The 23,027-nt window shown below is 32.8% G+C and overlaps 1 protein-coding gene across 1 annotated transcript; it reads left to right on the top strand.

Moving 5' to 3' along the window:
• Positions 1 to 4,010: 4,010 nt before the first annotated feature.
• On the top strand, positions 4,011 to 5,269 carry LOC139855605 (pentatricopeptide repeat-containing protein At4g32450, mitochondrial-like). Its single transcript, XM_071844844.1, has one exon. The coding sequence runs from the start codon at positions 4,038 to 4,040 to the stop codon at positions 5,223 to 5,225; it is 1,188 nt and encodes a 395-aa protein (XP_071700945.1). The 5' UTR covers positions 4,011 to 4,037; the 3' UTR covers positions 5,226 to 5,269.
• Positions 5,270 to 23,027: the final 17,758 nt, after the last annotated feature.

The raw sequence follows: 23,027 nt of genomic DNA, 5'->3' as shown, positions 1-23,027 counted from the left end.
TATACGCTTCTTTTAGTTGGTTAGTTTGTTATTTCAGTTTGATGAGAAAATTTTACAGAAGAAGACCATTAGTCAGATTATTAATATTCAAATTCAATATATTTTATTTGTCTAAAAATAAAGACGTGAGGAAGTCACAGTAGCTTTTGTGCATGTTTTAGGTGTGTAAAAAACACATTTTTAATTACTGTAGTAAAATTCTATATATTGTATTTTGCCTACCAATAAATGAAACGTCACATATGCATTTTATGGAGGAAAATTGGACTGTTGACACACCTTTCTGCTTAAAGTTATCGTTGCAGATGTGAAATGGGGATATATCTGAGAAATTAAAAACATGATGAAATTGACTTTCAGTTCTTGGGTAATATTAGAGGCAAAAAAACGAGGGATTCAGACTAATATTTATGATAATGGAAGCACAAATGTTGACAGATAAGAGAGTTATGGTCTTTGGTTTGATCCTACTAATGATTTCCATCAATATAGCATTATTTGGACTCATACTCATATCAGGTAAGCTACCATTTTCTCGATATATGTACAGAGTATATAGATATGGATTTATTATATATATAACAGAAGATTGTAATAGTATCATGTAAACTATTTTCATAAAAGCTACTGTAAAAAGGAATTGTTGCAACAAAAGGCCACCAAACATGCTAATGTAATACACAGAAGTTTTTTTTTTTTTTTTTGCTTGACCATGTACTTTTACTAAACCCTTCAATTATTGTGTTGCTTTAGAATATAAAAAAGGTGAATAATGATGGTACATCTGGAGTTGTAGTTGAGGAACATGGTCTAAGGGTCTGAATATAGATCCAGAAAATTGGGTTAGTTTTACCATATACTCCTTGGTTTATTCTCATTCAAGACCAATCTTTTTTATATAACCTAATATTTAATATTACGTGATTTCATTTAAGCTTTCAGGCAAAGCTACATATATAGTATACGGTGGATGTAAACAACTAATTATACTAGCAAAAGAATGACTCAACATGAAATGCTACGATGCCAAGTAACTAACACGGGCATAATGACTCAACATGAAATGCTACAATGTGAAGTACGTAACACGGGCACTCCTTCCAGTTCCACAAATTTTAAGTTTTGGTGCAAGGATCGGTAATGTACTTTCTTTACTTGAACAATTATATGCAAGTGCTAATGTATTTTGATTAGTTTTTTATTTCATAGTCTTATCATAACGTGTATATAATTTCTGTCGTAAAGGATACCAAATGGACAAATTAGAAAGAAACTTCGGGATCTAGAATGTTTAAGTGAAGAGAAGATTGATGACTTAATTTGTGAAAAGTTTGTACATAAATTGACGGATGATAAACTCGAAGTCAATGGGTAGTCAAAGATGTTACCAGCTCACAATGTGTCGAAGGCCATGCTCACACTGTTTTATGTATGGTTTCCTTTCATTATTCTACCTTTTTTTGCTGATGGTGTGGTGTGATGTCTGCCTTATTGTGTAGGGCTTTGTTTCTTAGGTTGTGCAATCGCTAAATAGGTGATTGGTTTAATGGTAATATTCGATATACGATTGGGTTCCATCTTCTACAACAAATTTTCAAACAAATCTACAAACTGACAGTACTGTTATTGCACCATTACAACAATAGATATATAGGAAACAAAGAAAAATGCTGGTTTGCCAACTTGCATTGTTGATTTGTCAACGCCCCTGCAACAACTTGGTGCCTCACAAAGTAGACTTTTATGCCTATTTTCACTCTGTAAAGATCAATTTTTAAATGCATTGCTTGATAAAAATTGTCTGCCTGCACTTCGAATCGCATAACCAAAAACACACAAAAAGGAACCGCAACAAAGCTACTCCGTAATATACTCTAGTACAAAAACTTTATTTGAAGGATGTTGTTGATGATGAAGAATGTTTAACAGAGAAGGAAGTTGTGCTGTGTAACCCTCAACTGATTAGTCTTTTTTTTTGTTTTGTTTTTGTTAATAGTAGATCATAGATTATATCGAGGGTTTATATTGTGGTTTCGATTGGTCTTTTTTTTTTAATAGTAGATTATAGATTATATCGAGTGTTTATATTATGGTTTCGATGACTTTCAGGCCAAAAACTGTGTAACCATGTAGTAACGTTAAAATGACACTAATCCGCTGCGAAACGCGGACCATAAATCTAGTTATTTCTAGAAAGTGTGATTATTTTTGTTGTACAAATAAAATGGATAGTGATAAATCTAACATGATTTTTAATAAATGCGCTCAAATTATTCATTAGTTGTTTGTACAATACAATTTGTCACTAATGGTTTATTCGTAATTGAGTTTAGGATATTAATTACAAACATAAGTTATTCATAATTGAGTTTTTAGGATATAAAGATGAAGATTGATTGGCATTAATGGTTGATCAATCCAAGCTTTTATGTTCTTCTCTTGTCTAATAGAGTTGGCATAGGTAAATCGTTGGTCATTCCATTTCGTTTTGTTTACTATTATCTTTGTAATTTCAGTTTGACAAATAATCTCGCACTCGTTCATATGCATACTGTATATAGGCATGTCATTATGTAATCTGTATGTAACTCACGTATTCACATATATAATAGTATAGATACTTTCTTTTTAAAAAAGAAATAATCTCATAATTGGTTCCCAAACATTGTTTCAAAAATTAGGATAGTGAGGAAACCTTAAAATGATCATAGCTTTTACTTGCTTCCGTTAACTTATACACGTGATTGGCACATAATAGGTATATTTGTCCTTTTGTTATTTCCTTTTTCTTTTTCATATAATAGATTTATTATCTTCCCCAATTTTCATCATCTCACTTTCATCTTCATCCCATAAGTATGAAAAAGTACAAATGAAGTTCACACAGACTCATAGATAATCCGTGAAATGTTTCCAGTTTTACCTAAAACGATTAGTATTAGATATCAGTGATGAAGCTACGATGGAACGAGTATCATAATATCATCAGTAACATTTCCATGCTTCTACATAATTAACACGATATAGCATCACTTATATATGATCATCGGGTATTCAGGTTGTTAGGGAAGTCTCGATTATAGATAGTCTTCGTTTAGTTCGTTGCTTTCTAGGTGCGAGCTTTACTGTTTCCCCCATTTCTTTGTATTCTTTGTTGATGGCGTTTTCCTTTGAAAAACAACTTCGTTTCTATATGAGTTTTCGTTATTTTGCCAAAAAAAAAAAATATATCAACTGTTAAGTAAATATAGAACAACCATAGTATGATATAATATCAAATACTGGTATCAAATAAAGTACGACTTATGAATTTAAATGAGAACAAGCACAAGTGCACAACCATTGACATTTTTCTAATTGCATCAATATCAATTATGAAGTTAACACACATAGAGTATCATCACTAACATTTCTCTACTTATACGAGTATTAAAACAATTCAGTATCATATGGTACATCAAATATTGACTAAATAATTTATAATTAAACACTAATTATTTGTACAAGTAACAACATTAAGCACTAAGTGACTTAGATTCTTCCGACTTCCGAGCTTCAGAAACCATCAAAGACAAAATATTTGGTCTAGCTTTTGTAACAAGGCATATCGTTTTATTTTAAAAATCACGTGTCTACTCAATATTTGGTCTAACTTTTGTCACGAATCATGTGACATACTTTTGAGCATTTTACGAAATAACAACTAAAAGTAATTTAACAGGACATGTAAAGTACCATAGAATGAGTGACACTCGATGCAAATGATTGTACCACTCACCACACTCACACAAGTTCTTTGGCCGAGTGTTTCGTAACATTTTCAAGGCTGTTTTTGAGAGCTTTCCGGGTTAATTTTTGTAGTATATAGACTATTTTACCCTCATAAACTTATTGGTATCTTTTACCTAGACAAATAGCTATTGGGCCCCATACTCTTTTCACTCCAACGCATACATCTTGACCACCTTATAAAAAATTCTCCTTATTTGAGATTTCTAGTTCCACCGCCCGCCACCGCCGCCGCCGCAGCAGAAGCGATGTGTCATAGGATAGGCAGAACACTTGAAACCCTAAATTCTTATATTAAGGTAAGTAATACTAACACTTTACGCAAAAGTTATTATTTATCACTTAAAAATTACAGCACAGTCTGTTACACCCCCACCAATGATTTCAAAATCCCTAACGAAACTCATAATAGTTTGGATTTTTCAGAAGCTAATTCTAAATTTCACTTACACTGCCAAACTGAACCTCAATTCAACCAAAACCCTAATAGGATTTTGGAAATGTATGCAAAATGTGGGTCAGTGGAAGATGCGCTCAAGGTGTTCGATAAAATGTCGCTGAGGAGTGTTACTTGTTGGGATACGATGATTACATCGTTTGCTAGAAACGGGCATGGTGAAGATGCCATTGATATGTTTACCGAGTTCAAAAGAATCGGTTTGAACCCTGATAGTCAGATTTTTTTCAGTGTGTTCACTGCGTGTAGTGTTGTAGGAGACATGAAAGAGGGGTTGTTGCACTTTGAATCAATGAGAAAGGATTATGATATTGTTCCGTCGTTGGATCATTATAGGAGTGTAGTAGATATGCTTGGGAGTGCAGGATATCTGAACGAGGCGTTACAATTTATTGAAAAAATGCCTATGGAACCAAGTGTTGAAATTTGGGAAACGTTGATGAGTAATTGTCGTGTTCATGGGGATACTCAGCTTGGAGACCGGTGTTTGGAGCTTATCGAGCTTCTAGATCCCACCCGTCTAGATGAACAGACTAAGGCAGGTTTGATACCAATAAAAGATGAAGAAGAAGCTTCAAATGTCGCAAAAGAAAAAGAAAATAAAAAAATAAAGAAGTTGTTTAAAATGAGCGATTTAGAAGACCAGAAGGAATCTATAGATGGTGTACTTAGGTGTTTAAAAGAGGTGATGATGGAAGCCGGGTATGTTCCGTATACTAAAGTTGTACATTCTGATGTAGACCAAGAAAGCAAAGAGGAAGATGTTTTATTACATGATGAAAAACGTGCTTTGTCTCTACTTCTTTTGACCACTCCAGCCCGTTCGCCAGTACGTATAATTAAAAATCTTTATGTGTGTCGTGATTGCCATGATGCACTCAAGATTATTTCAAAGATAGTTGGAAGATCAATTGTTGTAATTGTTGATCATTGGAGGATCCATCGCTTCAACAATGGAGCATGTTCTTGTGGAGAATAACTAATTTACTACCTCTTCTCTTTAAGCTAATCTTATTTATTAAGAAACATTATTAACTAATTTACTACTTCTCTTTAAGCTAATCGACAGCGTACTTTGGACTGTACATTTTTTTAAGATATTAGATGATCTTGGTAATTCAATTGCTCATGTTGTGTAGGAGGCTGTCCGTCTTCGGATATGTCATTATCACGGGGGGATTTTATTGTCTGTAGTACGGTACTGTTCAAGGATATGTTTTGTTTGGCTTATGCTCTCCTCTGAGTTACATCTTTAGTGTCATTGTTTTATTCTCATTGTGTTTGGTTGTGGATATGATTTGTTTGGTTTATGCTCTCCTCTGAGTTACTGTACATCTTTAGTGTCATTGTTTGATTTTCATTGTGTGTTTGGTTGTATGTTTGATTATATAGCATTTCGTTTGCTATGTTGTTGCAAAGTAATGTTTTCCTGATTTTATTAGAAATGGCATGAATATATAACTGGTTATGCAAATAGGCTACTTTTGTTTAAACTAAAATTGATAGTTTGTATTGATAGATAATTTTTGATACAAGCTAAATTGTTATATGTTTACAATTAGAAGCTAAACTATTTATAAGATAGAAAAAGTAACAGCTAATTCCTTTATTGGAATGGAGTTTTGTTACTTTTGAGGGAATCTACTTTTGACTAAAAAAGAAATAGCCGTTAGCCTGAGCTGAAAATCTGTTCTGATCCTTTTATCTCAACACTCCCCCTCAAGTTGAATAGTGGGGTTTTCAATATTCAACTTGCTAAGAACTTCGCTGAAGAGTCTTCCGTTGACTGATTTGGTGAGGATGTCAGCTAGCTGATCTTCGGATCTGATTGATGGAAGAGAAATGATTTCATCATCTAATTTTTGTCTAATAAAATGTCGATCAACTTCCACATGTTTGGTTCGGTCATGTTGAACTGGATTTTCTGATATGGCAATGGCTGCTTCGTTATCACATAATATCTGAATGCTATCTTCTGGTGGAAATCCGATCTCTGTTAGTAGTTTTCGGGTCTACAATGCTTCTACAACTCCTTTGGCTGTCCCTCTAAACTCTGATTCTGCACTTGATAGAGAAACAACCTTTTGTTTCTTGCTTTTCCATGCAACTAAATTACCTCCGACTATTGTAAAGAATCCGGATGTAGATCTTCTATCCCCTTTTTCTCCAGCCCAACTTGCATCTGTATATATTTGAGTTCTGATGTCGTAGCGGAGGGGTATAAAATACTATTAAATTTTACAAGAAAATACTATTAAATACGATACAATTTTACACAAGATATTTATTTATTTAGAGAATGGATATACTTAAACCTTGCTACAACACTTATAGGCAGTGTACCTAATCGTACAGTAGTGTAGTTTTTAGTAAGTCTGGTTCGTTCCACAGGGAAAATCTTTAAACAAAGCTTAACGCTATATTAGTTTATTTTTATAAAAATACAAATATATATATATAAGTAATATTATTATTATAAAGGGGGGTTTTTACCGTTTAATGACCGGTTTGTCGATTTTAAAACTTTAGTCGCAGTTAAAACCAAATGTAAAATAATAAATAAATACAAGACTTAATTTAAAGCGTAAAGTAAATAACGATAATGAAATTGCGAATAATAAAAGTGCGATAAAATAAACTTGCGATAATTAAAAAGTACGATAATTAAAAGTGCAATTAAATACAATAACAATAAAAATGCGATAATTAGAAGTGCAATTAAATATAAAATAAAGGAAATTAAATATGAAATAAAAGAATTATGCTTATTTAAACTTCCGTAATCATGATGTTTGACGTGTTGATTTTAGTTTTATGCCCATGGGTTAATTGTCCTTTGTCCTAGATTATTTAATATGTCCGTCTGGTTTTTGTCCATAACAGTCCATCAGTCATAAATATAAAGTGCGAGTATCCTCGTCAAATTATCCTTATATCCGAAGTTAAATATTCCAACTAATTGGGGACTTAAACTATAACAAGATTTTAATACTTTGTTTAATAATTACACCAGGATGTCGACTGAGTGTAAACCAAGATTTTAATATTTTGTTATCAATTATGCCAAGTGTCCTTTTACATAATTTCACCCCTGTTTTAATTATTCTAGTGGCTATTAATCCATTCCCGTGTCCGGTTAAATGAATGATTATTCGTACATATAAATACCCCGCCCATCGTGTCCGATCGAGTGTATATGGTAATTTATAGGGACGCCCAATTGTAAATCTTTATATTAACATTAACAAACTATCATTTAGTTAAACAAATATAAAGCCCATTAATAGCCCATAGTCTAATTTCCACAAGTGTCGTTCTTTTGTCCAACCCCCAATTATGGTACAAAGCCGAATTACCCAATTTTAGTAATTAGCCCAACATCATGATTACTTCGGATTAAATAAGCAAAATAATAACTTAGCTACGAGACATTAAATTAAAAAGGTTGAACATAACTTACAATAATTAAAAATAGCGTAGCGTTACACGGACAGAATTTCGACTTACACCCTTATAATATTCGCTAACATACCCTTATTATTAGGATTAAAATTAAAATTAAAATTAAAATTAAAATATAAATATAAATATTTACGTATAGATATAGAGAGGATGGATATATATGTTCGTTTTTAGCATTATCAAATATTCCTACACTTAAGCGTTGCTTGTCCTCAAGCAATATCGTCTTGAAATACTAGAATCACTTCTTTATTCTTCACACTTTGTACATCAGTGATTTCTATACGGCGGTATAAACAATGGTAGTAACGATATGGTTTACAGTCCCACATGACTATAAAAATTTAGATCCATTAAGGAAATTGGATCTTTATGAAAACATTTGATCTTTTGAAAATTAAATCTAGTTTTTACCCTAGATAAGTTTTCCGGAATAACCCTTTACCGGTGTTTGCAAAATATTTTTGTTGGTTTGGTGGGTTTCAGATTTGAAAATTTTAACTCAAAACTTGCGGTTTTGTGTCACCCACTTGCTAACCTTGTATTTGGAAAGCAACACGTCCAGTTTACTTGTCCCGTATATTACCTTTCGGTAAACTACCGTTCGGTTGTAAAGGAAAGCGTTGAACAAGCAACTGTTAAGGCAATGTCCCCTGACATGCTTTTAATTATGGTCTATAACGTGTCGGACGCAATTACTATCCTTGGTAGGAGCAATAGTAAAGCTCACCCTTATGATTTTTCGGTCTGGCACAAGGTCCTGTCTTTGACCACTATGCAACCACCGTTCTTACGGTTGACACCCGATTTAGTTCAGGTGACCTAATGAATTCCAGGTGAATTCCTAGAATTTTACGTTCAATGGTAATGAACGCATTGAAAATAGGGTTTTCAGAAAACAAATCGGTTTGTAATTTTGATCAAAATATTTTCTCGTTCAAGCTCGAGTTTAGATATCATTGAATTCCATGAGTTTGTAATTCTCAATCTTTAAGGTCAATCTCAAGGATTGAGTAATATCAGGCTTAAAAGCTGATTTTTGATCTTTTAAGGAGATTATCCTTTCTGGGGATCTGATTCATTAGTCTTATCCAGCTAATTTGCATGGTGTCCCCCATTTTACGAGATAAATCCTTCTCATGGTTAGGATAAATCTGACCACTTGGCGACCCTGTTTAATGCTGAGGTCCGTGGATTTCCTGCTGATTTTAATGATGACTTTTCTAGATTTTTCGTCAACCTACAGCTGGTCTGGACGACAACTTCTTGACCTAAATCAAGAAGCGCGTGTCTTTTTCGGAAGACTTTACTTCCTTTTAATGATGGAATTGATTCATCGTGTAGATCCATCTTTCTTACAGTAAATCAGGTAAAACTTTTTAGTTTAGTCCAAAGCAAAAGTATTTTCAGTTATTTGTACAAAAATATGTGATATATGTTTTGAATAACTTGGAGAATTTTCCCACACTTGGCTTTTATTTTCCTTTTTATTGTCCTCTATTCCATTTTAAATGAATTTTAACATTTTGGTTTGTTCCTCATTTTATGTCCTTTCCGAGGTTACAATAATTTCGGTGTTAAAACCTAGTTTTATCGTTCATAAATATGTATAAACATGATTTTGAGTTCATTTAATTGAAAATTTTGAAAAATTTTACTAGAATTGGGTAGTCAGTATATAAGACTAGGGCTGTTCTTTATTATCAGAGAGCACTAGATTCTAATACAACTACTGCTTTACTAGTATTTTTAATGGTAACCCAGTGTTTAAGATAAAAATTTTAAAATCCGAAAGAATTTAACCCCTTCCCACACTTAAGATCTTGCAATGCCCTCATTTGCAAGAAATCAGTAACAATTTAAATTATTGAGGGTGATTTGTGTGAAAATGATTAAATTTTACCAAAGTTTCCAAATATATTGGCGTTTGTTTGCTGAATGATAAATGGTGCACATCATTTGTTCATTCCGTCTTGTTGTTATTTCACATATATTTTGCATCTTGTCGTCAAAATTAGTTGCTTTTGCTGAACTTAATGCCAGTCTTTGAAAATGCGTTGTTTTACCCTGTTGTGTACATAAGATAAACTGCAAACATATATACATATTTTTGAAGTTTGGTATATTACCCCACATTCAAAAATTATTAAAATCTAAGAATAAAAGTTAGAAAATTATAAAAACTATTACAATATTAACATAAGTATTAAACGTATCAACATTACAAATTACAAAATAAATAAAACTAAGTAGACTAGGGATGATACTGATACCAATAAGGGTTCCATGCATAACCATAGGTGCTATAAAATGCTTCGGCAGGGTTATACGTAGGATACGGTGGTTGCATCTCTATAGACCAGGGAGGGAATATGGGTTTTGGAGTAGGAATATAGTTTCTACCTATATGTTGGCAATGAGCTATGATTTGGTTTTGATGAACTTGCCAATCTTCAAATGCTCTCTGTCTAGCATTTTCGTACTCCTGTGAAGCTATAAATCTTTGCATTTCTTGCATTTCATTTCCCCCTCCTACATTACCTTGCTGTTGGTTTCTCTCAACCTGTGGATGTCTACCATGGTATTGTACTGCGGCGTTATTTCGCCTCTTCAAAACTTTCGCACCATGGTATACATTTAAACCTATTGTATCGCGGGGTTCTGGTTCTTCGACTAATAATCCCCCCCGACTTATATCCACACCGAGATATTCAGCAATCAAAGTAATAAAAATACCACCTCCTATTATGCTATGCGGTCTCATCCCCCTAACCATAGCTGATAAATAATAACCCACACAATAAGGTATACTTACAGCGCTTTGTGGGTCTCGAATACACATATGGTAAAACAAATCTTGTTCATTTACCTTTTCCTTGTTCTTACCTCTTTGTGTAATCGAATTAGCTAAAAACCTATGAATCACTCTTAATTCAGCTCTATCTATATCCAAATAAGAGTAATTTCCCCCTTTGAATCGGTGATGGCTTGTCATTTGACTCCATACACCATGTGTATCAAAATTTTCATCTATCTTTCTACCATTTAGTATCAACCCTCTACAATCGGTAGATGCTAACTCCTCAGGCGTATATATACGTAAAGCCTGAGCCATGTCTAGTAAAGACATGTGGCGCATCGAACCTCCTAACAAAAATCTAATAAAAGATCGATCGGTTAAACTAGCTACCCGATCATTTAATTCTATACTACACAACAATTCTTCACACCATACTTTATATACAGGTCTACGCATGGTGAATAAACGTACCCAGTCGTTAAAAGTAGAATTACCATATCTCTGTGCAAGTAATTCCCTAATTGGCCCGGCCAATTCTACAGCTTCTAATGGTCCCCATTCTATGACCCTAGGTACCTCAACAACTTTAGAATGAAGAGTATGCAAACCCCTTTGGTATTTTGGATAATCTATCCAAAGTCTGTCAAATCTCAGGTTCGGGTGCAAATCTTCCAAGTGCATATCAGAAAATGTCATGACTGGATGAGGTATATCTTGCTTGTAGTAGTTATCCACCTCCTGTTGTTCCGCATTCTCAGCAGGAGCATTGCGAGCTTGGGATGAAGATTCACCCCTTTCAGTCTGCAAAACACATCAAACACAATTTTTGTGCATCCAAATATGCATTAGTGTCAGCAAAATCATCAATCAAAATAATTACAATGACATGATTAATTTATATCAAACTTAAGCTCATTTTCATATTTTTATCAAATCTACACTTTTTCAAATAAGCATATACGAAAATGTTCGCCAAGTTCATAAGCATTTAACTCAAATAACATGTCAAAATAATCATTACTAGCAATTAAACAAGTTTCAAATGACATTATCTTTCAAAAATCAAGTTCATGAATTTTAGACTTGAAAAAGTCCACTTTAATTCTCAAAATCATGTTTAGGCTCAAAGTTTGGATCATTTAACTACCTAAACATGTTACACTACTTAATTTAGCAACAATTCATGACAAAAATCGGCCATAACCTGTTTATATCAAAGAGCCCCAAATTTGCTCAAGAACACAAACCCTAGATTACTCAAAATTTGAAGTTTAAGGCTTCTAATCATGTTAAATAGCATCAATCTGGGTTATACAAGCATAATACATAAGCAATTTAAGCATAATTACACTAAAAAGCATCAAAATCAAATTGAGAAAAAAATTGCTCAAGAACACTAATTTTCGGATTAAATGGTGTTTAGGTGTAGAAATTTACCGTTTTTCTTGAGTAATTCCTTGATAGCATCCTTCTCAACATGATTTTAGTAAAAGATTTGATGATTAAAGGTTAAAAATTGTGATTTTGGGGGTATTTTTGCGGGTTTTTTTGGCAGTATTTTCGCAGTTTTTTCTGTGTTGTGGGTTGGGGACTGATCAGTTCTGCGTTTATATTTTTTTTCTGGATTTTAGGAACTCCGCGAGTCGCGGTATATTACCCTTCAAACTCCGCGACTCGCGGAGTTTGTTTTTTTTTGTTTTTTTTTTTATAACATCTTATACTAATTAAAACAATTAAGTAATTAATTTTAAAATTTTGTTTCCCTTGTTATTTAGGACGAGGTCGTTTCGGATCGATGTCCTAGTCCGTCCTTCGACAAAATTTTAAAATTTGTCTTTTTGTAGCGATTGTTTTAAAAGTTAAGATTTTTGGGTTTTTTAATGTTTTTGGCATACTTTAATTCAATAAGATTAAAAATAATGATAATAAAAGTTCTCGTCCCTCCCTCGGGTAAAGAAATTTCGGTTCAAAGACCTAGTCTTCAACTCACGACGAATTTTAAAAATCATATTTTTAACTTAATGAGATAAAGTAAATTTTTGTTTTTAAATTCACACAACTTAAATATAAAATTCAAAATTAATATTAAAAATTAAAAATTTGAAATGCATAAAATTAAAAATTCATATTTTAAAAATTAAAAATTCACACCAAACTTAATTTAAAAATTCATATTATAAATTCACACCAAACTTATATTAATTTTTCAAATATTTACAATTTTAAAAATATTGTTTTTACAAAGTTTACAATATTAATTTAAGATTTAAATATTAATTTTAAAAACATGGTAAAAATAAAATTAAAAATCTTTTTGGCTTTTTATCCCACTTTAATCAATCAAATATTATCAAAAATATGCGCCCCTCTTTTCGGTAAAGTAATTTCGGTTCCAAGACCTAATTTAACTCATGACGAATTTTTGAAATATTTTGGGTTGATTGATTAAAGATATTTATACCTTAAGAATAAACGTTAAATTTCGCAGTGATGTAATAAATTTTTGAATGATATCAATAATTTTGGTCGCCAAACCTAATTTTATTCAATACCAATTTAATACTTTATAGCGAACAAATTAGCGTTTATTATCAAAAGGTTAAAAATAAAAAAAATAAAAACTGTACAAACATACCTGTGAAATAGATTTCTTAGTTATATGATCTATCCCATTCATAAGATAGTCGGTTTAATTGGTTTTCCATAGCTACATAGGCGTAACCTCGAGCATTCAGTGTCTTTTCTTCTAAACATATGAACGGTCCGTCTCTTCATAAAGTAACAAATTCAGTGTTTGAATAGGTTTGATTATTTGAACATTTACCTCCATGTGACCATTTTCCGCATTTGTGACATCTTTCTAGGTGTCGTGCTCTTCTTTTCGCTGCGGATTTTGATTTTCCTTTACCAAATTGTAACTTATTATCTTCGCATCTGGATTCTTTTCTAACTCCGTCCAATCTTTCTCTGATTACTGATACTATTTCACTCGGTAGTGTGTCATTATTACGTTTAGTGATCAAAGCGTGTAGCATTAGACCATGGTTTAGTTCACAGGCAGTCTTCATTTCCTAAAAAAACAAAAATTCAGAATGGGGGGAGAAGACTAGTTCTTTAGGGTCTGCTAGGGAAAGACCATTCGGGTTCCATTTTTGAGAACTACACGAAAACAGACAATCTAACTCTAATAGAAATACATAAACCCCTTGATTCTCCCCACACTTAGTTAGCTGTGGTATCGAAATTGTGATTAACTTCATTGTCAACTTCCATCGGACCATGTATGTAATGTTTAACTCTGTGACCATTAACTTTAAATTCAATCCCATTTGAATTTATTAATTCTATCGTTCCGTATGGGAAAACTCTTTTGACTATGAATGGTCTAGACCATCTTGATTTCAATTTTCCAGGAAATAGCTTGAATCGTGAATTGAAAAGAAGAACTCTGTCTCCTTCTTTAAATTCTTTTGAACTTCTGATTCTTTTATCATGCCATTTCTTCGTTCTTTCTTTATAGATTAACGAATTTTCGTATGCTTCATGTCTTAATTCTTCTAATTCGTTTAGTTGACTTAATCGTAGACGTCCGGCTTCATGTAAATCAAGATTACATGTCTTCAAAGCCCAAAATGCTTTGTGTTCAATTTCTACTGGAAGATGACATGCTTTTCCATAAATAAGTCTAAAAGGTGTGGTTCCAATTGGAGTTTTGTAGGCTGTTCTAAAAGCCCAGAGTGCATCCTCCAATTTAATGGACCATTCCTTCGGATTTGATCCTACGGTTTTCTCTAGAATACGTTTTAAAGCTCGGTTGGTATTTTCAACTTGTCCACTTGTTTGTGGATGATATGCGGTGGAGATTTTATGAGTTACTCCATATCTTTTAAGAACTTTCTCAAGTTGATTATTACAGAAATGAGTACCCCGATCACTTATTAAAGCTTTCGGTGTTCCAAACCTTGCAAAAAGACGTTTTAAAAAGTTGACTACAACTCGTGCATCGTTAGTTGGGAGAGCTTGTGCTTCTGCCCATATAGATACATAATCAATGGCTACGAGTATATATAGATTATTATGAGATTTTGGAAATGGACCCATAAAGTCAATACCCCAAATGTCAAATACTTCACATACTTGAATAACATTTTGCGGCATTTCATCACGTTGACTTATTTTTCTGGCCCTTTGACAAGCATCACAGGATTTGCAAAGAAGGTGTGCGTCTTTGTAAATTGTAGGCCAATAGAATCCAGCATCATAAACTTTTCTTGCTGTTAGTTGAGGCCCATAATGCCCTCCTGTTGGTCCTGTGTGACAATGGTTTAATATTTTACTAGCTTCATCTCCAAATACACATCGGCGTATTATTCCATCGGGACAACTTTTAAACAAATGTGGATCTTCCCAAAAATAGTGTTTTATATCACTGAAGAATTTCTTTCGTCTTTGGTACGATAATCCTTTTTCAAGGAATCCACATACTAAATAGTTTGCATAGTCTGCAAACCATGGAATTTCTTTATAATCTATCTTCAATAGATATTCATCAGGAAAGTTGTCTTGTATGGCCGATTCATTTAGAACTTCTAACTCAGGATTTTCAAGACGAGAAAGATGATCAGCGGCGAGATTTTCTGCTCCTCTTTTATCTCAGATTTCAATATCAAAATCTTGTAAGAGTAAGATCCAACGGATTAATCTTGGTTTAGCATCTTGTTTTGAAAATAGGTATCTAAGAGCAGAATGGTCGGTATAGACCACCGTTTTTGCTAGAACGAGATATGATCGAAATTTGTCAAAAGCAAAGACAATAGCAAGGAGTTCTTTTTCAGTAGTTGTATAGTTCGTTTGTGCTCCTTGTAACGTCTTACTAGCATAATATATAGGTTGAAATCGTTTTTCAATCCTTTGTCCTAAAACGGCTCCCATTGCAAAATCACTTGCATCGCACATTAGTTCAAATGGTAGATTCCAATTTGGTGTTATCATGATCGGCGCATTAGTGAGTTTCTCTTTAAGAATATTAAAAGATTTGATACACTCATCGGAAAAGATGAATGGAGCATCCTTTTCTAGGAGTTTATTCATAGGAGTGGCAATTTTAGAAAAATCTTTTATGAAACGTCGGTAAAAACCGGCATGCCCTAGAAAACTCCTAACTCCTCTAACATTGGTGGGATGTGGAAGTTTAGCAATTACATCTACTTTAGCTCTATCCACTTCAATTCCTTCTTTTGAAATTTTATGACCAAGAACGATGCCTTCTTTAACCATGAAATGGCATTTCTCCCAATTAAGTACTAGATTTGATTGTTCGCATCTAATAAGCATTCGTTCCAGATTAACTAGACATGATTCAAATGTATCACCGAAGACTGAAAAGTCATCCATGAAAACTTCCATGCATTCTTCTATCATGTCGTGAAAAATCGCCATCATACACCTTTGAAAGGTTGCAGGGGCGTTGCAAAGTCCAAATGGCATGCGTTTGTAAGCAAAATTACCATAAGGGCACGTGAATGTGGTTTTCTCTTGGTCCTCGGGTGCTATTGGAATTTGAAAATATCCGGAAAATCCATCTAGAAAACAATAGTAACTATTTCCGGCTAATCTTTCAAACATTTGATCAATGAAAGGTAAGGGAAAGTGATCTTTTCTGGTGGCGTCATTTAATTTTCTATAATCAATACACACACGCCATCCTGTTACAGTTCTAGTAGGAATAAGCTCATTTTTTTCATTTGTAATGACAGTCATGCCACCCTTCTTAGGCACGCATTGAACTGGGCTTACCCATGGACTATCAGAGATTGGATAAATTAGACCTGCATCTAGCAGTTTAATAATCTCTTTCTTAACTACATCTTTCATATTAGGATTTAGTCTTCATTGGCGTTGCACATACGTTTTATGACCTTCTTCCATAAGGATTTTATGTGTGCAATACGAAGGACTTATTCCTTTAATATCATGAATCTTCCATGCAATGGCTGGTTTATGGGCTTTCAACACAGAAATGAGTTGTGATTTCTCATTTTTAGTAAGAGAAGACGATATTATTACAGGTAATTCAGATTCACCATGTAAATAAGCGTATTCCAAATGGTTTGGAAGTGGCTTTAACTCTAATTTCGGTGGTTCTTCTATCGATGATTTGTATCGATATCTGTTTTCTTCTTTTAGCATTTAGATTTCTTCTGTTGTTGGTTCATATCCATTAGCTATAAGTGTAGCTAACATTTCAGCTTCATCAATTGGTTCATTACCTTCTCCTAAAGAACATTCTCCTGTTCCTTGTAATTCTGGAAATTCTTCTAACAATTCTGCATGTGCATCTATAGTTTGAATATAATAACATATATCATCTGCAGATTGTGGTTGTTGCATTGCTCTATCAACTGAAAAGGTAACACTCTCATCCTCTATACTTAGGGTCAATTTCTTACCGAACACGTCTATCATTGCTTTAGCCGTGTTTAAGAATGGTCTTCCTAATATGAGAGGAACTTGAGAATCTTCTTCCATGTCCAAAACAACAAAATCTACTAGAAATACTAAAGTACCAACTTTAACTAGCATGTTCTCCATTATCCCTCTAGGATATTTTATTGATCTATCGGCTAGTTGTATGCTTATTCTGGTTGGTTTCAATTCTCCAAGGTCTAGTTTGGCGTATAGTGAATATGGCATTAGATTTATACTAGCACCTAAATCTGCCAATGCTTCTATTGAACTAAGACTACCCAGAAAACATGGAATTGTGAAACTTCCTGGATCAGATAGTTTTTCTGGTATCTTATTCAACAGCACTGCTGAACAATTAGCATTCATGGTAACAGCCGAGAGTTCTTCCATTTTCTTTCTATTTGAAATTAGATCTTTCAAGAATTTAGCATATCTAGGCATTCCTGAAATCACATCAATGAAAGGAAGATTTACATTTATCTGTTTAAACATATCCAAGAATTTAGATTGCTCGGCTTCAAGTTTCTCTTTCTTCATTTTACTCGGGTAAGGAAGTGGTGGTTGGTATGGTTTAACATAAGGTTTAGCCTTAACTGTGTTATCTTCATTAACCTTTTCAACTACCGGTTCTTTTTCCTTATCTTGATTAGGTTGTGGTTCTTGTGGAGTAGGAATAGCTTCATCAGAAGTTACAGGTATTTCAGGTGGTTTAAGTGTTGTACCACTTCATGTGGTAATGGCTTTAGCTGTTTCATTCCGGGAGTTAGCATTTGTATCACTAGGTAGACTTCTCGGTTTTCTTTCACCTATTAACCTTGCTAGGTTACTTACTTCTTGTTCCATATTTTGAATAGAAGCTTGTTGATTTCTAAATGCTTGAGCATTTTGTTCATTGGTTTGTTTTTGAGATGTGAAAAACTGCGTTTGAGTTTCAACTAGCTTCGTCATCATATCTTCTAAATTCGGCTTTTTATCATCGGTTTGTTGTGGTGGTTTGTTTTGAAAATTAGGTCTTTGCTGATTGTAAGTATTATTGGATACTTGTTGATTGCTAGGACCTTGTTGGTTGTTGTATGGAATATTTCTGTTATAATTCTGGTTTTGATTGTAAATCGGTCTTGGCGGTTGATAATTATTCTGATAATTATTTCCAGGCCTTTGGTTTATGTATGAAATATTCTCTCTTTGTTCTATTGTTAATTCAATACTGAGACAATCTTTTGTCAAATGTGGTCCTCCACACTGCTCACAACTAATTCGTATTGAGTGAATATCTTTAGTCATCTTTTCCATTCGTCTCTCGACAGCATCTATCTTTGCGGAAATGGAATCTAAGTCATGGCTAGAATCGGCTCTAGCTGCTTTAGATGATCTAACGATATCTTTTTCTTGGTGCCACTCATGTGAGTGGGAAGCAGTGTTATCAATAATTTTGTAAGCATCAGTTTCGGTTTTCTTCATAATAGAACCACCAGCTGCTATATATATGTCTTTCCTTGTAGTGATGTCGCATCCTTGGTAGAATATTTGTACTATTTGACAGGTGTCTAAACCATGTTGCGGACATCCTCTTAACAACTTTCCAAATCTTGTCCACGCCTCATATAGAGTTTCATTTGGCTTCTGTGTAAACGTACAATTTCTGCTTGAAGTCTTACGGCTTTAGATGCAGGAAAGAATTGTTTAAGAAATTTTTAAACTAAAACATCCCATGTATCAATCGCCCCTTCAGGTAACGATTCCAACCAATCTTTGGCTTCTCCCTTTAAAGTCCAGGGAAATAACATGAGATATATCTGTTCATCCTCCACTTCTCGGATTTTAAATAGTGTGCAGATCCTATTAAAGGTACGTAGATGTTCATTTGGATCTTCCTTCGGCGCACCACTAAATTGGCATTGATTAGTCACCATGTGTAGAATTTGTCCTTTGATTTCATAATCTGGCGCATTAATGTCTGGATGAGTAATTGCGTGACCTTGGCCAGTGCGTTTAGCTCTCATTCGGTCTTCCATACTTAAAGGTTCTGTTACTTCCATAATTGAATTTGTTGAATCGGAATCACTAGAGGATTCTGATTTTATGGTTCGTTCCTCAACAATCTCGGTTTGAATGATTAGTGGTTCCGGAGGAAAATTTAATGGTTCAGGATCTACGAATCGTTCCTGAATATTCTCCGGATTCTCAATTGTGAGGTCGGGTTCAAAAAATGGATTATCGGAAATTTGAACTGGAGTACTTGGTCGACTGGATGACGATTCTAAAGAAAAATCAACGGCAGTAATATTTGCTAAATGTCTTGATCTAGTTACAGGTGGTGAACGTACAAAAGGTGGTGAACGTCTTGCTCGGTGCATTCACTGAATATCCTATTAGTTTTTAAAAGGAAAGAAAAATTATAATAAGTTATCCAATCAATAGACTTTTCTGATTTTGCCCACGTTTCGAATAGCCAAAAGATGCAGCAGAGGGGCAGGATTCGTTTGGTCTCAATATAATTGAGTACTGTTTGGCTCCAATAACCCGGTCCACGTACAAATCCAACTATTACTACGAACCAGAAAATTTTGATGTCTATCAATTTAACCATTTAAAATAAATTTTCGTAATTTTAAGAAATTTAGATAAGAAGTAGAATAAAAATCTATGTCCTAAAACTAGAATAGCGAGAAATAAGAAAGAAAAAGAGCGCGTCGGAAAAAGGTCGAAAAAGAAAAATGGTTGAAAAATAAAAGGTGACGGAAAAATAAAAGAAACTTATAACACTTAAAAACACTTGACTAACCTAACCTTATTACTACAACTAACTTAAAATTATAATCGCAAATTGAGATTACTAATTGGAATGATAATTGATACATAGGTAAAAGGTGTCTAAAAATATTAAAGCTTACAAGAAAAACTATATCCCAAATGGAAATAACTAAAAAAAGAAATTAAAACTTAAAAAGGCGTCGCAAAATTCTAAAGCACCTAAATCTTAGTCTAAAGAAAAAGCACTTAAGGAATTCTACGGCAAAGCCTAAAAATCTAGAAGTAAAAATAACTATGGCAAAAACTAAGTTTAAAACTAAATATGAGCTAAAAATACAAATATTACGCTAAAACGATTAAAAAGGGACAAAATATAAAAATATACAAAAAGTTGTAAAAAGTTACAAATTTTTATAAAAATATTTTTTTTATATTATTTTATAAAAGCATTAATTTTTATATATATTAAAACTAATTATAATTAATTATACTAATTAAATTAAAACTTAAACTAAATTATAATAATAATTAAACTAATTAGAATTAAAATAATAATAATAATTAATTACTCCTAATTAAATGCAGATTAGGGTTTCTGTCGGTGTCAGAGTGGCTCCGCGAGTCGCGGTATTCGAGGCTGCAAACTCCACGAGTCGCGGGGTTCCAAAATTCAACTCAGGTACAGTTTTTTTTTTATTCGACGTTTTTTTTTCTTTTTTTTCTGTTTTATATTTTCTGTTTTCAAATCTAAAATATTTATATAATAAAAACTTATATTTTAAATATTAGAATAAAAATAGAACTACTTTATAATTTTAAAAATATCTTAAAAATAGATTTATATATATTAAATTTTTTTTTTTCGGTTTTTTTTTATATGTTTCAAATAAAAACAAAATACTTAAATAAAACTTATATAAAAATAAAGAAACTTTATAAAACTTAAATATTTAACAAAATCTTAAAAATACTTATATTTTTGTTTTTCTTTTTATATTTTCGAATATTTAAAACGTATTTTTATAAAAACGAATTTTAATAAAAGTAAACTAAAAATCTTTTTTTTTTATATATTAGCGTTGCTTCCGGCTTTTAAGCTAGATTGTCCCCGGCAGCGGCGCCAAAAATAACTTGATGTCGTAGCGGAGGGGTATAAAATACTATTAAATTTTACAAGAAAATACTATTAAATACGATACAATTTTACACAAGATATTTATTTATTTAGAGAATGGATATACTTAAACCTTGCTACAACACTTATAGGCAGTGTACCTAATCGTACAGTAGTGTAGTTTTTAGTAAGTCTGGTTCGTTCCACAGGGAAAATCTTTAAACAAAGTTTAACGCTATATTAGTTTACTTTTATAAAAATACAAATATATATATAAGTAATATTATTATTATAAAGGGGGGTTTTTACCGTTTAATGACCGGTTTGTCGATTTTAAAACTTTAGTCGCAGTTAAAACCAAATGTAAAATAATAAATAAATACAAGACTTAATTTAAAGCATAAAGTAAATAACGATAATGAAATTGCGAATAATAAAAGTGCGATAAAATAAACTTGCGATAATTAAAAAGTACGATAATTAAAAGTGCAATTAAATACAATAACAATAAAAATGCGATAATTAGAAGTGCAATTAAATATAAAGTAAAGGAAATTAAATATGAAATAAAAGAATTATGCTTATTTAAACTTCCGTAATCATGATGTTTGACGTGTTGATTTTAGTTTTATGCCCATGGGTTAATTGTCCTTTGTCCTAGATTATTTAATATGTCCGTCTGGTTTTTGTCCATAACAGTCCATCAGTCATAAATATAAAGTGCGAGTATCCTCGTCAAATTATCCTTATATCCAAAGTTAAATATTCCAACTAATTGGGGACTTAAACTATAACAAGATTTTAATACTTTGTTTAATAATTACACCAGGATGTCGACTGAGTGTAACCCAAGGTTTTAATATTTTGTTATCAATTATGCCAAGTGTCCTTTTACATAATTTCACCCCTGTTTTAATTATTCTAGTGGCTATTAATCCATTCCCGTGTCCGGTTAAATGAACGATTATTCGTACATATAAATATCCCGCCCATCGTGTCCGATCGAGTGTATATGGTAATTTATAGAGACGCCCAATTGTAAATCTTTATATTAACATTAACAAACTATCATTTAGTTAAACAAATATAAAGCCCGTTAATAGCCCATAGTCTAATTTCCACAAGTGTCGTTCTTTTGTCCAAACCCCAATTATGGTACAAAGCCCAATTACCCAATTTTAGTAATTAGCCCAACATCATGATTACTTCGGATTAAATAAGCATAATAATAACTTAGCTACGAGACATTAAATTAAAAAGGTTGAACATAACTTACAATGATTAAAAATAGCGTAGCGTTACACGGACAGAATTTCGACTTACACCCTTACAATATTCGCTAACATACCCTTATTATTAGGATTAAAATTAAAATTAAAATTAAAATTAAAATATAAATATAAATATTTACGTATAGATATAGAGAGGATGGATATATATGTTCGTTTTTAGCATTATCAAGTTCTTAGATGCCCTTTTTTCTTGAAAACAACTCCATGATCCGCTGTTTTCTTCAAATATCTGATGATTCTCATTACGGCTTCCATATGGTGAACCTGTGGTTGATGCATGAATTGACTCACAACTCCAACTGCATGTGCTATGTCAGGTTGAGTATGAGCAAGATAGATGAGTTTTCCCACCATCCTTTGGTATTGCCCTTTATCAACAAGATCAGCTTCATCTTCCATATATAGCTTCTGGTTTGGAATCATCGGAGTATCAGCTGGTTTGCAATCAATCATACCTGTTTCTGCAAGAAAATCAAGAACATACTTCTTTTGACAGATAAATATTCCCTGTTGGGATCGTAACACCTCAATCCCCAAAAAATATTTAAGTCTGCCCAAGTCTTTCATTTCAAATTCTTTAAATAAGTTTACTTTTAAGTTAGAAATTTCCTGTTTATCATTTCCTGTTATTATCATATCATCAACATAGATGATTAAACATGTAATCAAATTTCCTTTTCGTTTAAAGAAGAGAGTATGATCCGAGTTACTTTGTTTGAAATCGTATTTTTTCATAAATAAAGTAAATCTCCCAAACCAAGCCCGTGGGGATTGTTTTAACCCATATAAAGCCTTTTTAAGTCGACAAACTTCTCTGTTTTTGAAGTTGTCACTGAATCCCGGTGGTGCTTCCATATAGACTTCTTCCTTTAATTCGCCATGTAGAAAAGC

The sequence above is a fragment of the Rutidosis leptorrhynchoides genome, chromosome 6, assembly GCF_046630445.1.
Source record: "Rutidosis leptorrhynchoides isolate AG116_Rl617_1_P2 chromosome 6, CSIRO_AGI_Rlap_v1, whole genome shotgun sequence".
Taxonomy (NCBI): domain Eukaryota; kingdom Viridiplantae; phylum Streptophyta; class Magnoliopsida; order Asterales; family Asteraceae; genus Rutidosis; species Rutidosis leptorrhynchoides.
This window is presented reverse-complemented; position numbering and strand designations above follow the sequence as displayed.

What these genes read in the sequence shown, in the direction of transcription:
- LOC139855605 (XM_071844844.1), top strand. Translation starts at nt 4,038, where the DNA reads ATGTGTCATAGGATAGGCAGAACACTTGAAACCCTAAATTCTTATATT.